General features: G+C 40.8%; 1 protein-coding gene across 1 annotated transcript in view; it reads right to left on the bottom strand.

Moving 5' to 3' along the window:
- epha5 (EPH receptor A5) overlaps positions 1 to 23,393 on the bottom strand; it is a 71,905-nt gene that overhangs the window by 30,277 nt on the left and 18,235 nt on the right. The window contains exons 4-5 of the mRNA XM_074617448.1: positions 5,438 to 5,593; positions 4,321 to 4,659 (exon numbers count right to left, since the gene is read on the bottom strand). Coding sequence (XP_074473549.1) covers positions 4,321 to 4,659; positions 5,438 to 5,593 — 495 coding nt within the window. The remainder of the gene's footprint in view (positions 1 to 4,320; positions 4,660 to 5,437; positions 5,594 to 23,393) is intronic.

The raw sequence follows: 23,393 nt of genomic DNA on the forward strand, positions 1-23,393 counted from the left end.
AAATGTGCATATGTTAACCAAATGTTATTCTGAGTCACTAAAAGGGATATGTTTCAACAATTAGAGCTCACAAATTAGCCATGTTGAAGAGGTTAAAAGGGGGTGTTCTGAAGTGGGGTTGTATGTGCTGCTGTGGACGGGGCCAGCAGCAAAACGTATTTTAGCCACCTAAAAGAAAGGCTCACCTAAAAAAAACATCAATATCAGTTTAAGTGTTCACTATATTTAGAATATTTTCACTTTCCTTCTTCTTTCCGACGGGGAACTGAACTGAGAGTTAAACGTATCTATAGTCTCTTCAAAGAAGCCAGACTTAGTTGACAAAAAAAAGTAGGGCTGTTAACAAATATTCTATATTTGAATATATATATTGAAATAGTAAAAAAGAAAACAGATATTCAAATATGAAAATGACTATTCGGTATTGTAAAATAAATAGCAGCACTACTGGAGACGTAACCACTACGAAAGATGGGTGAGTATAGCCTACTTGTTGTCTTCTGATGTTTGTACTTTTTAAACAGAAAAAAACATCTGTTTTATATTGGAAATGACAAACAATATAGCCAACAGTGAGAAGGAAACTTTCAGCTCCCTGGTGTTCTCCCTAATATCACCGTCATCTACTGTAAGTATTACACTGACTATGATAGTATGGATATAGTATAGTATACTATGGAAGTACCTATACTCTCCGACTTCTATCCCTTTAATCCATTCCTATTCCAAGTTCAATTCAGTTCAGCTTCAGAGCAAACACCACTTACTTTTATATCTAAAAACAAAAGTAAGACACACGAGCAGAGCACCAGGCTGTGCACTTATTTCTTTTAACCACCCACAAGGTAATGCATCACGATTCATTTGATTAATAGCAAACAACAGCAAAAACAATGTATGGGAGCATTTAGCGAGCACTTTACCACACAGTGCTCCCACACTGTGAACAACACGGAAAACAAATGGGCTGAAATAGAGACATAATAGAGCCGAGCTGCCGCAGGAACCCATTATATAATCATCAAGCTTATCGGCCGACAAAAGACTGAATTGTCTGTGATTATTGGCGATTAATGTCTAATTAGATGACTTGTTTCTATGATTCGGATTCATGAATGAACGGTTAATTCATTACTGCCACTCGAACCTTCGCAGATTTACTCACAAGGCGTGAAGAAATATCGAAAATATAGACGCTGGGTTGCGGGGACAGCTCGGAAGTCAGTTTGGTGAATTCATTTTCTTTTTTTTAAATAAATTCATGCAACTTAATAATGGCTGCTACCTTATCAAAACTTTGTAGCGTGAAAGAAAAACATCAAAGCAAAATATATGCCATTTTTTAAATTGTCAAGCTGCCCCAGACCTCGGGAGTGTTTTTGAATGTGTACACGCACCCTCTCCTTTTTCCTTATTTCCTCTCCTTTCATTCTTGCAATCTCACCCTCTCTTTCCTTATCACAACCTCCCCATCATTTTCTACCTCTACCTCCGTCCTGTTGTTCCGTCCTTCCCTCCTGCTTTTCACCTCTCCTCCCAACACTTTATTATTCAGCAGGGCTTCACAGGGACACTGTGAAATCACCTATTTCACGGATCCCTTATCGAGTGCGACACTTCCCACACATCAAACGGCAGATCCTCCGACTCTTTCTCTCTGTCTGAGTCTCTCAGTACTTCTGTCTCGGTATCTTGTTTTTTCGCCTTTTCACCCTCGCAAGCAGAAGCTCAGTCAAAAAAACACAGATGTTTACAACGCTGATCAAAGTCCTCATTTTGGTAATTACATCTGTGATACAGATGTTAAACTGTTCATTACAATGAATGCTTCGGGATTACTGTTAACATGATTGGTCTGATTGCTTTGGGAAATCACTTGAATAAAAGCCCTCCAGCGGGTGAAGTCCTAACCTCGCTGCAGTGATGTAGAAAACGTACTCGGGGGGTGTGTACACCTTGACATCACGGTGGGGTCTGGCAACATCCGTCAGTGAAGCTGGATAAGGTGCAGCACACAATAAACTTTCAACTAAAAACTAAACTCTATTAATTAATGTTCTTCATCTAGGTGATAAGGGACACCTTATTTTACTCACATTAACGGCTATTTGGAGAAGTGTCGCATGGAGGAGTAGATGGGAGAAACACTTGCCATGATCATAAGTCAGCTCAGGAAAATTTTGTCTAGACCCCTTGAAAGCAAGCCGTGGCCACTTGCTACCATACTTGCCAACTTTCCCGATTTTCCCAGGAGACTCCCGTTTTTCATTGCCCTATCCCGGTTTCCTCCCGGGGTCTCAATTCTCCCGTATTTCTCCCAATGTATGACACATTGTCACACTTGCACTTTGGGACAAGTCATAGCCAAGTCAGCACACTGACACACTGACAGCTGTTGTTGCCTGTTGGGCTGCAGTTTGCCATGTTATGATTTGAGCATTTATTTTTATGCTAAATGCAGTACCTGTGAGGGTTTCTGGACAATACTTGTAATTATTTTGTACTCTTAAATGATTTCCAATAATAAATATATACATTAATTTGCATAATGCAGCATATTTATCCACTCCCATGTTGATAAGAGTATTAAATACTTAAATTTAATACTTAAATCTCCCTTTAAGGTACACTTTGAACAGATAAAAAATGTGCAATTAATTTGTGATTAATCACAGACAATCATGTGATTAATCACGATTAAATATTTTAATCGACTGACAGCCCTACTATTTATTCATTTAGTTATTTATCCCCCCAGCGAGCACAATAGCTGCGCATAATGTGTGATAGAATATGGAGGTCTGTATTGGTCTGATTAGTGCCTTAACCTAACCCTAATTTGCTGATTTGATTTATTGATCGCTTTAAACAAGCATATTTATCTAATATCAACAGAAATAAAAACACACCCTAGCCTGTACCACCATCCATGCCAGAGAGCGGCACATTTTATCCGTCTGTGACTCTGCCAGCCATGTGTAATCTAATCTAATGTAATCCCTAATCTCTGTTTGGTCCAGTGACTGGCCAACTTTAATCTAGCTACAACTCCAATAAACTGAATGTGGGTCCTGTAGTCTGGCGTAATCCACTCAGTCTGCTGACAGCAACAGTGACAACACAGTCAGAGGGCCGGCAGTACTCTTGACTGTCAGACAACCATCTGCCTCTCTCTCCTACACATACACACATCCGTCCTCCTGCTACTACTACTACTACTACTTCTTCCTACTATTACTTGACTGCCAATGAGCCATTTGTTCAACAAACGGGAACAAACACACTCCTTCAAAACTGTTTTTTTTCCTAGCCTTCCCCACAGATGGGAGCCTTGGGAACATTAATCTCATATTTTTCTCATTTCATTACGCCGTGTGCTACCCATTTCATTACAAGCAAATAAAATAAACTACACGTGCACATACCTCCCGTAAACATAAAATTGGGCTCCCAAAGCCCATATGAATTTTAATCTCCATTTAAAAGGAAAGCCAGCAAAGCGTCTACTGTTTACAGCTATGGGGAGCAGTTGGACTCCTTCAATGTCTAATATTAGAGAGGCCTTTTATGTTTGGCCACTGTGCTGCTCACTTAAGTGTTATTGGTTTAGTGCCTTGCTCAAGCTATACTTTATAGATTTCCTAACCTGCTCTGGCACCGCAGATAATAGAATATCCCCCAGCCGCTACAAGTGCAAAACATTACACCAGCTTTTCTTTTTTTGCTCACAGTTGCTGGATAAAAATACTTCCCAGCCTAAAAAAAAAACGTGCAAACTTGCCTGTCATCAGCCTGATTCATGGTTTTTGATAGACATGCAGAATACCACCTGCTACCACACAGCCTGCAAATCAGGAGCTTTCATTATGCCCCCCCGATTCCTGCGAATCTTGTTGATGGAATGTGCTGCTGCCTAATTGAGGGGACCAAGCTGCTTTTTCAATGACAAATCTGGATGCAAAAGCAAACAAAAAAAAAAGTTTTCCACTGTGCAATGTTCCCCTCATTCACTGCAGGGATGGCGCATGAGAAAGAATTAACACAGCGACAGATTTGTTGGACAAATACTGTGATAATTTGATCATCTGGCGTCTTTGTTATCAAACCCATAAATTCACGCCCGGAATCCGGCACGCAGGTTGGTCTGTGGAAGTTTCAATGAGGACAAAATGACGATTTGTGTTGGGATATTCAGAAAAAGTTTGGATACTAGAGGGAAAAAAAAAAAACAGGACGGCTGTGGCGCTGATTGGAGAACTCATGGGGAGGCTGCAAAAACAAGCAAGCATTAACAGTTGTGACAGATCTGGCGCAACATACCTGCCTGATTGGTCGTCACGTTAAGCGACACGTACTGCTTGGCGTGGTCTTTGGCCAGCTCCGACACCCCGTTGACAGCCTCCAGCAGGAAGCTGTAGTTGGTGTGCGACTGCAGGTCGGCCACCATGACCGAGGTGTTCGACAGGCCCACGCGGCGCGGCAGAAAACGCACATTCGGGCCGCATTCCTCCAAGCCCCTTCCCTCTGGCAGGACCTGTCTGCACAGGATGTTGTAGCGCACGTCCTTCCTGCCGCCCGTTTCCATGGGGACGGACCACTCCAGGAAGACGCTGGTCTCGTTGACGTTGGAGATGGCGTTGCGGGGAGCAGAAGGAGGGCCTGAGAGAGATAGAGAGGGGTCATTACAGTACAGCAACGTGATATCCAGGAATGAAAGTACTTGTGAACATGAGTAGTAAAATCAGAAGTAAGCATGTGCAAAAATTAGGGCTGACAAAGTTAACGCGATAATAACGCGTTACTAATTTCTTTAACGCATCGACCTGCAGGGTGTAGCGGGCTCAGTTTTAAAGCTAGGGTGAAGATATTGGTATCACATGACACTAAAAATGCTAAGAAATCCATTGGTTACACTAAATTTTGTTGAGGAAAAACTGGCATGGCCATTTTCAAAGGGGTCCCTTGACCTCTGACATCAAGATATATGAATGAAAATGGCTTTCATGGGTACCCACGAGTCTCCTCTTTACAGATATGCCCACTTTATGATAGTCACATGCAGTTTGGGGCAAGTTATAGTCAAGTCAGCACACTGACACACTGACAGCTGTTGTTGACTGTTGGGCTTGAGTTTGCCATGTCATGATTTTAGCACATTTTTTGCAGTACCTGTGAGGGTTTCTGGACAATATTTGTCATGTTTTGTGTTGATAATTGATTTCCAGTAGTAAATATATACATACATTTGCATAAATCAAGCATATTTGCCCACTCCCATGTTGATAAGAGTATTAAATACTTAACAAATCTCCCTTTTAGGTACATTTTGAAAAGATAAAAAATACGTGATTAATTTGTGATGGACATGCAATTAATAGCAATTAAATATTTTAATCCATTGACAGCCCTGGCAAAAATAAAGTTGCTATATCCTCACGTGTGCAGGCCATATTGGGAGGGTCGGAGTCAATCTTGTAGTATCCATCCTCACAACTGCAAGCTGTGGCTCCTGTCTGCTTGGCCACGCTGTGAGGTGGACATTTACTGCAGGCCAAAGACTCCAGCAGCGAGCGGTAAAACCCCACTTTGCAGACTGAAAGACGAGGAGGGGAGGGGGGCGGATGCCACGGGGTGTTTGGGGTTGGATAAAGAAGAGATGAGATGATAAGAGTAGACGTACAAATAGGAAAGGGAAGCGGGTCATGGGGAGAGAGGTAAAAAAAGCGGGGGAGAGAAAAAGCAGGACAGCATGGTTAGTTCCTTTGAAAAAAAAAAAAACGAGGTCAGCAGCATCAAAACGGTAGAACAATTTCCCTGGGTGGTTGTTTTGAGTTTCCTCATCAGAGATACTACTGTAGTTGAAATTAAAAGAAGCAGTCATCACATTTGTATTTCTTCTTTGTTTCTTTTAAAGTTGGATTTCTTCTTATTTCCCTCGAGGGAGTATTTCTTTTATCCAACCTGTGCAACCCCTGCTCTCTACTCCAGGTTGTATTATCTTAACCAAAAAAAACATTATTTTCTTTCCTGTTGTGCGTCTTCCCTTCTATTCGTATTCAGTCTTCAGTCTTCAATTCAGTGACCAACCTGATTAAGAAATTGTGTGCATCTGCTGCAGTGCACATTATTGTAACCACCCAGCCCCATATGGGAAACCTATACAAACAAGCACAGACACAATCTCTCTTCCTCCCACACAAACATACACTCGGTTGATCTAAGTGGGGCAGGTAGACAGCAGCAGGGTGACACACTCGGAATGTTAACACGCAAGAATACATCATCAACCTCTGTCGCCATGGCTGCGCCCCCAAGCCAACCAATCACTGACTTATCACGGCATCATTTTCCTCCTGACTTTGCACCCAGACGGAAACAAATAAACGTCAGCAACAGAGGAGGAAATATTAGTAGAGTTCCATAGATTACTGTGTGCATAGATAAAGTCCTGTTTAATTTACTGTTAAGGAGAGGAGAGCAGAGAAGAAGATATCAGAGAGAAGAGTATAGGACAAAAGGGAGTAGGTTTTTCATCTGCGTTCGTCCTCAAAGGACATACAGGTTAGGAGCTGTTGTTTTCACCCACTGTTTCTAAATTAAATTATTTTCTCGATTAATCGATTAGTTGTTTGGTCTATAAAACGGTAAAAATTTAGATCAGTGTTTCCCAAGATGACGTCCTCAAATGTCTTGTTTCGTCCACAACTCAAAGATATTCAGTTTACTGTCATAGAAGAGTAAAGAAACCAGAAAATATTTACATTTAAGAAGCTGGCAACAGAGAATTCTGACTTTATTTTCTTAAAAAATGACTCAAATCGATTAGCAAAAGAGTTGGCGATTAATTTAATAGTTGACAACGCATCACAAGCACAACGGCGGGGATTCAAATTAGTGAGACAAATGTGAAGTTGTTAGCCAAGCCTGCTGCTTAACAATTCAACTATTGTCTTTTTGTATTAGCCATTATGCAGAAGAAATACCTTTGGGGGGGTAGGGGACTGCCACTGTTTCACTGTTTTTGAAATATATTTACTGTATATGTCTGGCAACCGTTTTTATTTTATTTTGAGCACAGTATTTCCCTCATCTAGTATAGTCCAATCATGATTCCTAACCCTCTCCTTATTTATTTATTTATTTATTTATATATGTATTTTTTCTATTTTTATTTTATTGTCATGTTATTTATTTTTCTGATCCTCTTAATTTGGATTATTATTTTTTCCATTTATTTAGTTAGAGCACAGCAGTTATGCCTTCGCATATGTATGATAGAATGTGAAGGTATATAAGCGTGTACCGGTACGCTAGATTGTCCATTGTTTGTTATGTTTTGTGTATGAATGTTTGCATAAAACTGAAAAAAAAAAAATAAAAAAAAATAAATCAATAAAAACATTTGAAATATTTACTGTATATGTGCTGCCTCATTGGTCTCATCAATGCCCTTACCTAACCTAATTTGCTGATAGCTTTAAGCCAGTATATTTATCTCAACACTAATAAAAACACACCCTGGCCTGGACCACATCCATGCCGATGATCGAGTAATCGATGCAGCACTTTCTCTACTGTAAAGCCCATTCATATACATACATACATAATTAAACTTCAGGCATAAGAGGACAGGAGAATATAGAGAGGAGAAAGTAGGTAAAAAGGACATAATAATGAGAGGAAATGAAGAAGACAGACAAGTTTACGAGGGGGAGACGGTGAGACAAAGGAATGGCGGGGGAGATTTGTTTGTTTGCGAGTGTGTGCTTGCGAGTGTGTGCGTTTCAGGCGTTAAGGCGACAATGGCTCTGATTCTCCTTGACGGAACCTTGGTCCATTGTCATGGAACATTAGGCCTGAAAAATTCTCCCTCTGCCCTGGATCGCTCTGTGTCTCACCTCTGCTTCACACACACACACACACACACACACACACAGAAGAAGCCATGTGTGTATGTGTGACATGTCCTTGGCGTGTAGGATGCCACACATACAGTATACCCTAATTATGAGTTGAGGCTCGAAGACATCGCTTTTGAGGCATTCATGAAGCTGGCCTAGTTTTGAATGAGCAGATAGTAATACAGCCGATGACAATTCATGCTCAGCAGAGCACAGACAATAATCTATGTCTTTAGGGGCTATTTTACTCAGATGTGATCTAAATGCTTTATTCTCTGCTGCCACTCAAGTTTTTTTTCGTTAAATGGGATAAATGCAGAAAAATAGATCCATACATTGCATTTCCATTAACTTAATTTTACTCTGTTGCAGCCTATAATAATGTACAACCTTATAACCTTCTATGTGTGTGTGTGTGCGTGGAGGGCTGCGGCATCCAGGGCAGTAGGACACACCTGATCCTTTGTCTGCATCAGCCCGTCGCCACGCACGCATTTATGGTTGCATCCAGATTTATTGCCGTAGTCTGGTGTCTAGCTCTCCTTGACTTCATCCTCCAAACCCCCCCCCCCATGGCCAAATCAATAAAAAAATGGGGTGGCAGCTCATTTCACAGAGACAGGCACACAAAGTGAAGCTGAGTGAAGAGGAGTAGATAAAAAGCAGCGAGACAAAAGTACGGACGAATTGAAAAACCCTTTGAGCATATTAATAATTTGAGATTCGGATATCATGCCAATGTAACTGTGATTATTTTTTTATTTTTGGTGCTAAGCTCCAACCTCCTGGTGTGGCTGTGCTGCACTCCCAAAAGATCGCCTGTCAATCACACAGTATTTTGTGGGCACAGTGATGGCTCCGTACTTGGATTTCCTGTCGATGACGTTTTGAGTTTCTGTACATTTATTTGTGTCTGTTGGCCACAGTGGCTGTCAGCTGTCACTGTGGAGGATAACTGTTATTTTTTTTTTTCTATTACACACCTTATACACCTGGAACATACTGTATATCGGATATGTTCACTATATGACTATATGATTTTTCTTAATGAGTTAAAAGCCTCAAAACAACTGCATTTGTTTGCTGAATAGATAGAAAAAGAGAGCAAGCCAGCATAGAAAGACATTTGCACAGACATATATTGCTGATAATGTGGTGTCAAAGATTATATCATGCGTTTTGATTCAATTAAAAATAATGCATTTATTTCCCCTGCCTGGAAGTTGCAAATTATTATGAAAATGATATAAACATTTGCAATTAAAATGTGCAAATTGGTGTGAAAAAAAAATAAAAAATCCATCGCATGCCACTTTAATGAATGTCAATTCCAGTTGACTAATGCGCACCAACAGTGTAGATGCTGAGGTATTTATTATCATTAATTCTCGCTCATTTCCATTTAGGGTAAATAGATTATCCATGCTCGACAGGAAAAGTGAACACGCGTGTAGAAATTAACTGCTAGCATGTATTGTTCGACATGACAAGAGTGGGAATGACTACATAGATATACAATATCATGTACCATTTTTGACTGTTTTCACTTAATGCTGTGTTTAAGGATTTACCACACGCAGGCAAAAGGGGGCATGAAGGTCAGGGCGGCCACCTGAAGGCTGAAACTGGGATAAAGCGATTAAAATGCCACAGGGAGTGAATAAGAACATGTATGTTATATATATAATAATCATACATCTCAAATAAAGTGCAGATGCCCAGAGTCTTTAAAATGACCAGTACCATACAGCTCATGCCATACAGTTTTACTTTAAGAAAATCTTTTTTTTTTGTGAAACTTTGAAATAATCAATTTTTCTCACTGACTATTTTCTTCATTTAAATTTAATCATCTATTCATTATTCATCATGTTGGATGTCCTAGAATGAAACGTCTCCATATGCAAGGACAGACAGGCTGTTAGATCTTTGGATCAGGTGATTTACTTGTTAAATTATCTTAAAGGGACACGCCCACTCACAACACACACACTTGCTGTGGTGAGATTGGTTATGGTCATGGCTGGCTGACTGAAATGGCTCATTCCTCATTGTGAATAGACTGCATTGGTGGTATCAGTGTGTGTGTGTGTGTGTGTGTGTGTGTGTGTGTGTTGCCCTTGGGCAAGCTGTCTTTCTGATGCCACGCAGCTCTTAATGCACGGCACAAAGGGTAATAGGTAATTAATATGCAATACACACTAACGTGCCTGTATGTGTTTGAGTGTGTGAGGTTAATACGTCATTAATATGCATCACACACTGGCATCCCAGGCAATTAAGGATCCAGCCGTGTCCGCTGATGCTTCTTAACGAGCGTCCTCTTTAATTGGAAACATTTCATTGTAAACATGTTGATTTATATGACTGGCTGTCGTTTGGTGGGATTAGAGGGAGTAAAAGCGATTAAGGCAGAGAGAGGGAGGCATACTCGGAAAGGGGGGGAGGGGGGCTATAAGAAGGAAGTTAAAGTTAAAGGCCCCACACTGCGTATCGACAGAACAATGGATTTACATTCACTTCTATGGGCGTAGACACAATAGGGAGCCAAATATTAAAATAAATTCCTAAAACACAAGAGATCACAGAATCAAGGGTCATTATTCATAAAACCTAGTGCCAGTTGGTTAGGTGGCCAACTAAGTTGTAGAAATTAGAAATTAAAAAAAGGTCTGCAGTGACGGACAAGGACCCTTTAACATAAACAAAAGTAATACCTAAATGTACTCCATAACAAAAATCATGCTTTCAAAGTATAGATGCAAAATGCGCTCAAACGTATCAAAAGTACTCATTATGCATGCATTGTTATATAATATTATGGTGTATTATTAGCTTATTACTTTCTCAATAACATGAGTAGCGATACTTTGGTACCAAGTCGATGCAAAAATTCTGAAAATGTGATGGTACTCGTTTTTCTACAGTACCGTATAGGTACCGTCAGGGCTTGAGGCTAACGCCGTCCCGTCGTAAACTCACTATCGATGCGTCCAGAGGGCGCACCCTCTTTTTTTTTCCCTGAATGCTGCATTGCAAACAACAAATCCATGATTAAATCAGCAGGATGAGAGCTAGTTAACGGGTCATAACAAAAAACAAAGGGTAATAAAGGTGTATGATGCTAGTGCCTGTATCATGACATCCCTATAAGCAGCATTTAAATGTTAAAGCTGGTTAAAGTGGAGCAAATTTAAATCAATCAGTTGAGTCTAATCGATAATATTGCGTCATGTTATAAGCTTATTTTGGAAGAGAGCAAGTGCAACTATCCAATAAATGTGGATTATAAAGTACAATATTTTGGTCTGACATTTAGTGGAGTCAAAGTAAAAAGTAACATAAATTGGATATACCCAAGGAAAATGCAGTGATTTCAAAATTTGACTTAATTTCCGTACTTGAGTAACTTTACTTAAACTACTCTTACTGTAGTTATGGTCCACCACTAACTTCACAGTCAGTCACAATAAGAACAAAAAGACAAACGGCTCACGCTATTTGTCGTACGTGACATCCACTTATATTTCCATCTTTCCTGTCACTCTTCCAACTGTGCACAGATTCAGCAGGATTGACATGAAAGTAAACTTTGACAGAAGAAACACAAAAAATGGTAAGGCTGAGTTTCAATACAAAGCCTATGTTGTTAACAGATACGATTGTGAACTAATAAACCAGGCAAGGAAGCACAGTAAATATCCTGTTCCTGTATTTGTCCCCACAGCGAGCTACTGGCCTGGAGCAACCTAAACACAGCGTGAGTGTGTGTCTATTTGAGTGATGGTGTCATACCTTCACGCTTTATTGTTGCATTACTGTGTTTGTGCTGCCGATGCATGCTCATATCTGTGTATATGCCTGTGTGTGAACGCAAACAAAGCCCAGATGATAATAACATAACAATACACAATCAAGTCAATGGGGGTTTTCCTGTCCGTTGGGTGGCGGAGGAGGTCATTGTTCAGCACCCACTTATTCTCAGGCCGCAAGCCGACACCAAGAGGCCAAGCTGGTCACAATAGCTTCCCAACATAAATCAATTCATTGCCCCAGTCAAAGTCTACTGGGGGAGATTAAACATTAGCAATTCATCATCATGTTAAATCAAGTGTCAAGTTGTGCTGAATAACAAATGACACCAGACTTCATATTATATTGCTATTTCAGCATTTTCATTTGCTTGATAAATGGACTCCCCAGCAATGGACCAACAACTGCAAACACAAATTGCAGGCCCCCGCAGATTGGGTGTCCAAGGGTCAGGATCTCTGTGCCATTACAATACCCCTGAGACATGTGATGGAGGCGGAGGGCTGTCAGGTCAGACATTCGTGTGAGCGTAAAATTGGTTGTGAATCTAATAACCTTTCATTTAAATACGAGTATGCAGATGTTTTGTGTTTCTGTGTGCACTTTTATATTATGTTGTTTGCAGACGCACAGTGTGTACAAGTCCGACCTTAAATTTACCAGATGCTGTAGGCACTTTGATTCCATTCCCAGGGAAATTTGATGTACTTTTTAACAGCCAGATGTTACGAGAAATGATCAGGTAATTTATGGATGCGCAAATACCAGATCATATATCGGGCCGATACTGACTCAAACAGTTGGATTGGGTATTGGTGACAACGGGGCTGATCTATTCAATTCACTTCTATGTTTATATAGTATATACATTATAGACTGAGATTTTAATTCCTGTTTGAGTTTTGACTAATTTGTTGCTGCATTAAAACAGTTTGGATGTACTTATTATTTTAATAATAAATAACAATTCAGTAAATGTATATCTATGTTTTTTTTTGTTACATTTTGTTTTACAAAGTTAAAATGTTTAAAGCTGCAGTGGGTAGGAATGGAGCAAATATGATTAAAAAAAATATATTTTTGTAAAATGATCGCTATATCCTGAAAGTAGTGCATCAGAGAGGTAATATGGAAAAAAATATCATGTGCCTCTCTGTCCTCTGGTGCTCCTAATGGCATCTGCAAGATTTCACAGACCGGAGGAAAACAACCAATCAGAGCCGCCAAACTGCCGTCTCTGAGCGGCTGTCAATCACTCGCAAACTCCGATCAAACGGTCAAACTAGGCAGCGATGATCAAAAATGAATCAATATTCTGTTACTGTAATGCCTGTTTCATCTTGTAGTGTACTGTTTAGCTGTAAAATGAGAAAGTTTGTGACCCGGCAGCCATGTTGAGATCAGTTGAGGGAATATCAAGCACCGCCCACCAACCGGAGCACAGCCAATAGGAACGCTCTCTCTCTGGAATGACCTGTGATTGGTCGAAGTCTCCCCTCACAGGTTAGATTTGTTAAAGCCTGAAAACAGAGCCATGAGGAGGTGCAGCAGTCTAGTTATCTCTCAGAACACTTGAATTACAATATGCTGAAATGATATTATGGAATTTTTGCCCAATGATGCCAAAAACAATCTGCCTACTGAAGCTTTAAGTCAAGCCTGATGTTGTCTTACACATGAATGACTGATCCCAGTCACTTCCACACAGTGAGGCATACAGCTTTTCAATTAAATACTGCTATCGGATCGGTACTCATTATCAGCCAATACCCAAAGCCCAAAAGTCAGACCGATGCATCCCTAGATAATTTGGAGACATTTACAGGTTTTGTATGACTATTGTTTTTTCCAGCATTTGCATTAGAAATGTATAGCCGTGATTAATGCTTAGAAATCTTTTACAGCGGCTGTACATGTCCAAATCTAAAACAGTAAAGCACAATATCAAAGTTTGAGTTTGTAAATGTATAGGCCTGCAACATATTTTGCAGCTTTTTACTAAAGTGAGTAAGAAGCCATTAAGGTCTACATGTATGTATAATGTATGCATGTATGTATGCACAGTTTTACTAATATCAATATCTGCAGAATTAAAGACCGCATCGAGATACAAAAATTCAGCTCCACCACACTCATGATGCTTACAAGCATTTCAACTTCACCATTCCAAGGTGCGAGGAAAGAAATGTCAACAATGTGTAAAACTGTAATTGTTTTGTGAGCGTCATCATGTGGGAAACTCATCGCCTGACCTAAATGCATCAGAAGTGTCCACAACTAACCAGCCTAACCAGTCGAGTACAAGCCACCGCTGACTGGGACTCTGGAGACGACCAGGCTTTCATGGAAAGAAGCCGGCTGCGCTGAATGAAGCATTTTATTAATATTTCACCAACTGCAGGAATGTGTGTGTCTATGTGCGCTTATATATATATCTTTGCGAGGACATTGTGGCTGGTACCACATTTCTTCACAAGAGGTGTTTGAGGGTTTAGACTTAAGGGTGGAATTAGATTTAGGTTAAGGTTAGGGCAAATGGGGTTAGGCACCTTGTTATGTTGGTTATGGCTGGAGATGGGGGCTAGGCAAATGTGTCAGTTAAGGTCCTCACAGGTATATAAAAAAATCATGTGAATGTGTGTGCACGTTAGCAGGGGGAAGGGTAAAAAGGGAGGAAGCACTTCTGGGAAAGTCAGTTTACCCAACAAGCACTCAGGAAGCACTTTAGTTGTCATGACAGCATCACCACGTTGAGATGATGGGGTGATGGAGAGGGGGCTGGGGTGGAAGATGGAGAAGAGATAGAGAGAGAGAGAGAGAGAGAGAGAGAGAGATGCAGGAGGAGAGGACTGCAGTGAAAGAAGCAAATAGCAGCTTCCTATTGAACGGGATCTAAAAAGATGAATGGCGGCTCTTTATGCAATAAATCCAGTCGATTCATATTTCAGGAGATGATGGAATCAAAAAGGCTTCCTGCCACTTGCAGATTTTTGCGCTATCATTCACCATGCTGTTCTGTCTCCGGAGCGACTCAGGCGTGAGTCAGGCTTTCCTGAATACTGATAACTCCAATGATAAAAATTCAAAAGACACATTGCGATGGATACAGGGGAGCAAATATCTGACGTGGGATGCCATTCAGGACCAGTGAGCTCTGATCAGAAAATTAGCATCCGCAAGTTTAGGCTTGCATCCATGGACGTGGGGCTAATATTGATGTGCTAACACTGATTTTAAAATATACAGCCATCAAACATAGATGACAGTTCAAGTTACCATGAGGAACTTTAAACTGATTATGAAACAGTCTCAATGTAATACCGATGCCTCTATATGACCTACATACAGTAAGTCAAGGCCTATTGAATGAGGCTGGGACATGGTTTTGAACTCTGGGGTATGAGACATGCGCAGTGTAACTGAGGTCGTGTGTTGCTATTGGCTCAATTTCGGCGAGTGCAGATCAGATTTTACTGCGCATGTGTGACATCTCTTTTCACCCTCCTTGATATAATTAAACAAGCTCATCAGCGAGAAGATTGGCTATTTCTATATAGTTATCAGCGGCGCCACCGGGTCAGATTCCGCGCAGACTAAATCACGCAGGTTCACCAGAAACTCCTTCAGCTCAGACTCCAGCGGGGACTCCGGCAGCAACCAGCCCGACACCGACAGACCCAGATCCGCCTTCGCAACTGCCTTCAACCTGGGGGCGGGAGGTGGAGAGCTCTGCGCCCGGAAGCAGCTTCACCTCCTCCTCCAAATAGGAGCAGAGCTACGCCTCGCTGCTCCACCGATCCCCACTGGGAGCCAACGCCGACACCACGCTGCTGGAGGCCCAGGCCGTATTGCTATAGGCCCGCTGGAGGGAAGGGATGCACAGGAGAACCAGAACCAGCACGATGCGGGGCAACTTGTCAGGCCCTGCTGCAGTAAAATTAGGTTTTCTAAAGGGATTCTGGTGCTCGGAAACACTACCACTTTTGTCCACAGGGACAGCCAAAATCAACACAAAATTAAAGTTCCACATAGTAGCTTTAAATGAGAAGAATAAATAAGAAAATGTAAAAAATGTTATGCTGTAATCTTTACTGGGAACCCCATATATATTGATTACAACTGTGTCTTGTAAATCCCGTGCAAGCCGAGCCAAATGTTTTGCATGACACGAAAATAAACTAAACTAACAATATACTCGAAATACAGCAAGCAAGAAGGTGTTGGAAGTCAGATCCTTATCAGCGCATATGGGTAATCATATTGAAATGGCAGATGCCGCCACGATCATGTGTGCATCTCTGTGTTACGCAAGCTACTGTAACACCCTTGTCACCGTCAACCACAAGCCAAACACTGCAAGTGTGAGCCGCTCGTTCTCTATCCCATAATTCCCTCGAGGGAGAAGGCAGAAAGCTTCCTCCCATTACTACGCCAGAGAGACAGTTTCTGATGGCAGCAGCGCCGCCCGTGACCAAATCGAGTTTGACATAATGCTGCAGTGACGTCTGACAGGCAGGCAAACACGGAGGAACATCAGGGGAGCCCTGATACTGAAACAAAGTATTGTCGAGGGAAATCCAGCTCTACCCACGGCACACTTGGGCGACGCTCGTGGAACGAAATACGCCGTGGTTTTATTATTCTACCAGCGAGCGGCAGTTTAGCATTCCACGCTATTCTTTTAATTGATGATACCATCAGTCGTCCTCGTTTTCATTTGTATTCCTCGTCTTCTGTCATCCTTTTTCCTCTTCTCTGCCTACCCTCCCCCAACTACCCCACCTCTCTCTTCCACCCCGACTTCGCTGCCCATGTTATACCTCCAAGTCTTTTCTTCTGTCACTTGAATTCGGTGCAGCCTGAATCCGAACATCACAAAGCTGTCAATCCCAGGGTTCCATTCAGCCTTCATTTCATCTTCCCAACATGGCATTCAGCTCTTATTCCATCTTACCAACATCCAATTTAGCCCTTATTCCATCATCCCAGTATGTCACTTAGGTCTTTTACTATCATTACATTTCACTCAGCTCATATCCCATTATTCCATAATCCAAAGACGTCAGCCAACACTCCATTCAACCTTTAATCTACCATTTCAATGTTTTTTATAATCCCTTATTCCATTATTTCAACAGGAATTCCATAATTCAAATAATCCTTTACATCCTTATTCTGCCATTGGTTTTAATGTTTTGTATATGTATGGTTTTAATGGATTTTTTTTGGCACATGCAAACATCATGTCCTGGTTCCAGAAATCTCTACTATCACACTAGTTCTGACCGACCTGACTACTTTTGATATGGTGTGCCATGTAGACACCTTATCCAGGTTTCTGATCAGCGTGGGCCACAGTGCTGCAACATCCTCAGCTAAATTTAACCTTTTAAAAACGGACCGTTGTTTGCATGATCCTGTTTCAGTCTACAATAAAATCCACAATAGCTATAGCATTCATTCTCTTAGCAGCAGAAAGCTAAAGCTTCTGCCTTTCAAGTCATCGTGCCGTACGCTCGTGATGACATCATTACATGCAGTACAATATGTGGAGTAACGTGTGGTGGCTCAAGAGTATTGTCCCTTAATGGCTGTGGGAGATCGCTGTTCGCACGATCACGTTTAAATCAATCAAAAATAGCTAGAGCACTCATCGTTTTTGCAGTTACGTTACGTGTGGTCCAAAACGTGGTGAAACGCGTGGTGGAGTATTGTGCTTTGTGTAATGGCCGAGGGAAATCGCTGTTTGCATTATCTTGTTTAAATCGACCTAAAATAAAATCCATAATAGCTAGAGCATTCATTCTTTTTGCAGCAGAGAGCTAAGGTGTCCGTCACATTGTACGCTTGTAATGACGTCATTACGTTACTTTACGTGCAGAATGTATCAAAACTATCAAAGAGCCTTTGCACTCGATCTGCTCATAAAAATGTCTCAAAACCTTAAAAAAAATTTGCATTGTTCAAATAACTTATGGAGTGTTAAGAAATATTTTGTTCATTTTTTCTACATTTAAAAATATTTTGGATCAATATATTTTGTGTTTGTAATTTGTATTTATTACACAATTCACAATTATTATGGTTTATTGACTCACATAACCTTTTAGCTTAGGTTGTACAAATGGTAGCGATATGAAGCATTTGAAGATACTCCAAGAAATGACATCACAATGAGCAAAAATACATATGTAGGCACTGGCGGACTATTTCCATTACAAAGTTTAAAGGGTTGAATAAAAAAATATATTGTAAAATATGAATTAAAAAATGAAGAAAAAAAAAGATTATGTAATCATGGTGAAATTATATAAAGGTTTGGTTGTGGTATGGTATTGTGATTTTCAGCTTCTATTACTGGCGATCAGAGAGAGAAGCCAAATGCAGCAGAGGGTTTAATGTAGTCCTGGCAGCCAGACTGACAACTTGGTTCTTTCTTAACTTTTCAGAGAAGCCACATGATAAAGAAATGACAGAAATTGGCTGAGAATATTGTACAAAAATGATATAAATAGCCTGCATAATGCATGCAAATGTCATATGCTGAATATGATCCAAACCATTCAGCTCTTATTCCACGACCCCGGCATACAATTCAAACGTTACTCCAATGTTCCATTCAGCCATTATTCCCACCTTCCTTCTACTGTTCATTCAGCCTAAATCACATCTGCGAGGCTGAACTCAATCTACAACCCCCCCCCACCCTCCCTTAGTTCTCATCTATCTCCTCATCCATCTGCCCACTTCTATCCTCAGTTATCCTTCCTCTATCGCAATCACCACTGAAACAACACTCATCCATCTCTCTGTCTCTCTGCCCTCACACCCTGTGGCGAGAAACCTTCAATTTATCTTGTGTCCCCTTGTTTTGCCATCACTTCTCCTCTCTGTAATCCTCCCATCCTTCCGTCTATCCATCCATCCATCTACCCCTTCCTCTTCCCCGCCTCATCCCCTCTCTTCAGTCTCGCTGGGATGACAGTGCCGCAGGCCATCACCAATTATCCCAGCTAAAGTTGTGCCTACATCTATACATCTCACACAACCACATACAATATCTTTAGATGTCATCTGACACAATATCATACATCTCTGGTATAACGAGACGGGCTCACCACAAGCTTTATATGTAAATGGATTTACATTCTGTGTCTCTTTCGCTCTTGCTATGCTGATCCTTAACAATGAACAAATAGGGATGTCACAAAAAACGATACTTTGGTAGCAAGTTGATGTCAAAATTCTGAAAACGTGACGGTACTCGTTTTTCTACAGTACCACAGGTTGAGACTAACGGCGTCCCGGGACGATAGAAAATGTGTTTGGGACTTAATAAACTCACTATCGGACGCACCCTACTTTCCCCTGATAATGCTACATTACGAACAACAAATCTGTTTTGAAATCGGCAGGACGAGAGCTAGTTTACGTTAGCTGTTAGCAGCCGGTAAGTAGCAAAGTCCTGTATGGAGCTAGACACAACGTTGAACACATTGATTGTGCTATTGATTTACATTATGATGTGTTCAGGCTCTATTCAGTAGCATTGGGAGAAGGTAAATTCTAATGCTATCATGATGTGTTCAAATGTAATCTTGGCAAATGTAGGTTTTGGCAAGAAACGTAGATAGTAGAGAGAGAATTATGACTTGTTTAACTTCCTAATAAAAACCAGTATGCAAACGGTAATAAAGGTGTATGTTGAAGTACATGGGATTTATTGTATTGTTTTTTTGTTTTTTTTACCTTGAAATCAAATTGGCATCGAAAATCGTGGAATTTCACTGGTATTGGTATCGACTACTAAATTTCCGATACGGTGATATCCCTCTCAAATACTATGTGAATATTACATGATCATTTTAATCCTGTGCAGTCATATCAGTAAATGATAAAGACAAATTAAATAATCAAACACAGAGGCTGGACAATAGCAGAAAAAGCAATGAATAACAACACAAATTCAGTTCTCTGTACAGAATTTACCCCACTGTGGAAACCCCTTACACGGTACAGATGTTTTGTGTATGTGCGTGTATGAGAGAATGAAGGGGGATGGGGGTACAAAAAAATTAAATTGGGTTGTTGATGGAGAAAGATGGAGCGATCTTTAAATGATAGGGAAGTGGAATGAGAGGCCCTGGCACGGGTGTAAAAGACGAAAGAAGAGTGCTGATGTAGGTGGCAGCAATAAAGAGGAAGAGGGAGGGATGGAGAGGAATTGAATGATGGGCAGTCACAGAAAGATAAAGTGAGAGAAAGATAGACAGAGGGGAAAAAGGAAGAAGAGTGAGAAAGATTGGGAAAGGAGAAAGTGAGGTAGCTATAGACAGAAAGCAACATGAGTGAGACAAAGAACTAGAGATGTGAGAATGAAAAAGACAAAGAGGGGAGAGAGAGAGCTGTCCGTAACGCGTTCTGTCCTACATTCACAAAGGCTGCGTTAAATCATGCTCTACTAGGCAGCGCATGCAGCCAATACAGACAGGACACATTTTCTCTCATATTGTACTGTGACCTGCAACCCGCTGATTCACAGTCTCCACTAAAATAACTGAAAAGGCCGAATAGGCTATAAAATAAAATGTGGTTATTACCGATGCATGTCTTTTTTTTAAAACAGCTCTGCTCTTTATAAAAACTGACATTCAACGGAGAGGGCAAATTAGACATAATAGAGTGGGAATCAAACCACTACACCCAGTGCAGGTTCTCAAATCCAAATCGGCAGATGTTCAGTACTGAACATCTGAACGGCAACCAGAAACCGTCCCCAAAAAAGAAGAAAAAAAGACACCGAATACATAACTCCTCACAGTATGGAGTCCAGGCGCTCTTTCAAAACAGAATTCAACACTTAATACTCCGATGTGAGTGAGTGAAATGCACATGAAAAAGTGTTTGCTGAAGCGGAGAACACATATGGTTACAAAGCTGAGAGAGAGAGAGAGAGAGAGAGGAAATCCTGCCCTGCTTCTCTCTGTAGACACTTTCAAAGGCCGTCTCAGTCTCATCTGCATACGAAATACCGTTCATCTCGTAGCTTCATTAATTGCTGGGAGTGTGTTCTACTCTGACAGCTTACTGTTAAGTTTGTTTACTTCCTTTTGCCGTGCATATGGACCCACGATACAAAAAAAAAAAAAAAAGAAATTCAATCAATTTACTATGAACACCGGAGATGTTTTTATCCTAAAACGTTCAACCAATGGAACAAATTTGCATATCACACAGCTTCATCTTCACCGAATGCAAAACTCATTAAAACGAAAATCAGTTAAACTTTCTGCCGCCTCAAAACTTTGTTCCGTTTGCAACGGAACGGTGAAAATAGGCCATGATGAGGGTCAGCTTCTTGCAATACATTGAGTTAGATTTTATCATCAAACTCACACCCCTTCTTCGCGACTATAGGGATACAAAGGGAATGCCAGTTTGTGTCTGTCTCTTTTAAGCTCGGTCTACACCAGAGAAAAGACTCTCATGAAACAAAAATACTGTTTTAATCTTTGCTGCAGCAGCTGTCCACACCAGCTCCATACAGACACAAACGCTCCTCTGTTACACACACAGCCTTTTTTATCTATAGAAAAGTGGAAAACACATTTCAAACTAACTATATAGGCCTTTAAATCTTGTAAAAAATAGTATTTGGCATCATCTAGAAAATTAAAAAGTGGAAAAATGGTTTCCTCCATGTTGCTTTTGGTTTATGATATGACCCATGTGGACAGTATGCAGATGATACTGTTGATTATATATCCACTTTTCTAAAGGTAAAACTTCCAAAATATATACTCTTTTAGATTATGCATTTCAATTTCTCTTTTCCCTGCGCAAACTATAGATTCTGTGCTTGGTTTCATAGTTTGTAGTGCTACTAAAACACTTATTTCTATAATTACATTACATAAACAGAGGTTTTGCTCATGTAGCTGCTGGAGCAATGCAGCTGATGTACAGTGAATAATGTATTACAGTTGGCACTATCAAAGTATGTTCCTTTTACTTCAAAGACAAGACAAGACAAGACAAGACATGGCAGCATGCTAAACCTCACAATGACAATAATACCATGCCAACGTTTATCAGGTGTAATGTTCACCATCTTAGTTTAGCGTGCTAGTATTATTAATAGGCTGATATTTATACCAAAATAGGCTATATATCATGATTTTTTGGGATAAACTAAGCAATTATATGTAAAATCAGAAATCCAGCACCCCCATATAGCCCGAATAGAATGATCCTTTGTTTCATAACCAAATGTTTCCACCACTGCGACAATTCGACTGTGATATCGAATCAGTCCCCTTAGATCGAATCGTCGACTATTCGGGGTCACTCCTACTATAGAACGAGCTCTCATGTATTACTGCTGAACACCAGAATGATCTTTTTTTTTTCTTTTTTTTTTAGCCTCGTCAGCCACAGATCTGTAACTGTCTGTGTGACTGTACAGTCTGCAGCAGTATGACTCCAGGCAGGCCAGTGGCACACTGACAGCTATTTCCTAATGATCTCCCCACAGAGACTCCGTGTCTGACGAAGTTAAGCTAGAGATGGTGCGCACTTTATTACACAGCAGCTATATGTTTTTTACCACTCTTATTATAATGAACTGATAGTCAAGATGAGAGATGCTTGTTCTAAAAGGCCACAATTTACTTCTGGAGGCATCGTGTGATGAATTCAATGGAAAATCTGGTTTGCGAAGTGCTCCCTGAAACCACCGCTGCCATGCACACCACCAACCAGCCTCCTCTTACATTCAAGATAGTGTCTGATGTATGCAATCATACAGGCTTTGGAATAATATAGTAGATCTGGTGTATTCATACATAGACAATGGCTAGTTGGACATGACTTCAAAGCTACAGACCAACATTCCTGTTTTTCGGAACAGCTGAAATAGATGAGGACAAGGACTTGTTTTGTGCAATGGAGTAGGTTTCAGATGTATTATACTGCACATGCACACTCAACTCATACAAATAAGAAAAGCAACAATGACAGCAAACCTCTGCATGTACTGTTCAATAGTTGGCCATTTCTAGTTGAGCATTTGAGAGCAATCTTTCAGCTCATCGCTTGAGACTGACACTTGATTGGTAGGGATGAGATACTCGCGAGCTACCAAATAATCACACATTTCTGTGCCGCACAGCATCACGCTGCCGTAATAACTGTTCTGTGGAATTTCTTATGAAATTTCAACACGCCACTCAGAGCCGCTCTTGGTTGCACAAGTAGAGTCTAAGCACGCGAGTCTGAAAATTGAGTAATTTAAAAGACAGCGGCAGAGGAAGATTGGAGAGGAGTGAAGGAGAGAAAAATAGAGAGAGGCCCCGGGTGCCCGTGGAAATGGCAGTTAAGGTCGGCGGTGGGAATGTTTGGGCTCGAAGTCGGAGCAGAACAGCGGCTGGGTGAGAGCAGCAAAGTGCTGCGGGGCTCGGGGGAATACCCTCCACTAAGCTAGGGAGAAACACACACACACACACACAGCAAGAAACACTCTCTGTAAAAGAATAAAACAGATCTGTGCACACACACTCAAGCACACGATACTAAAAACAAACATGTGCTTGGATGTAAAAATAAACAAGATTGCAACCTGAAGCAAACACGCACATGCATGTGCACCCACAACCCTAAAAAAAGACCAAAAATATGAAC

This window comes from Sebastes fasciatus, chromosome 19, assembly GCF_043250625.1.
Source record: "Sebastes fasciatus isolate fSebFas1 chromosome 19, fSebFas1.pri, whole genome shotgun sequence".
NCBI classification, from domain to species: domain Eukaryota; kingdom Metazoa; phylum Chordata; class Actinopteri; order Perciformes; family Sebastidae; genus Sebastes; species Sebastes fasciatus.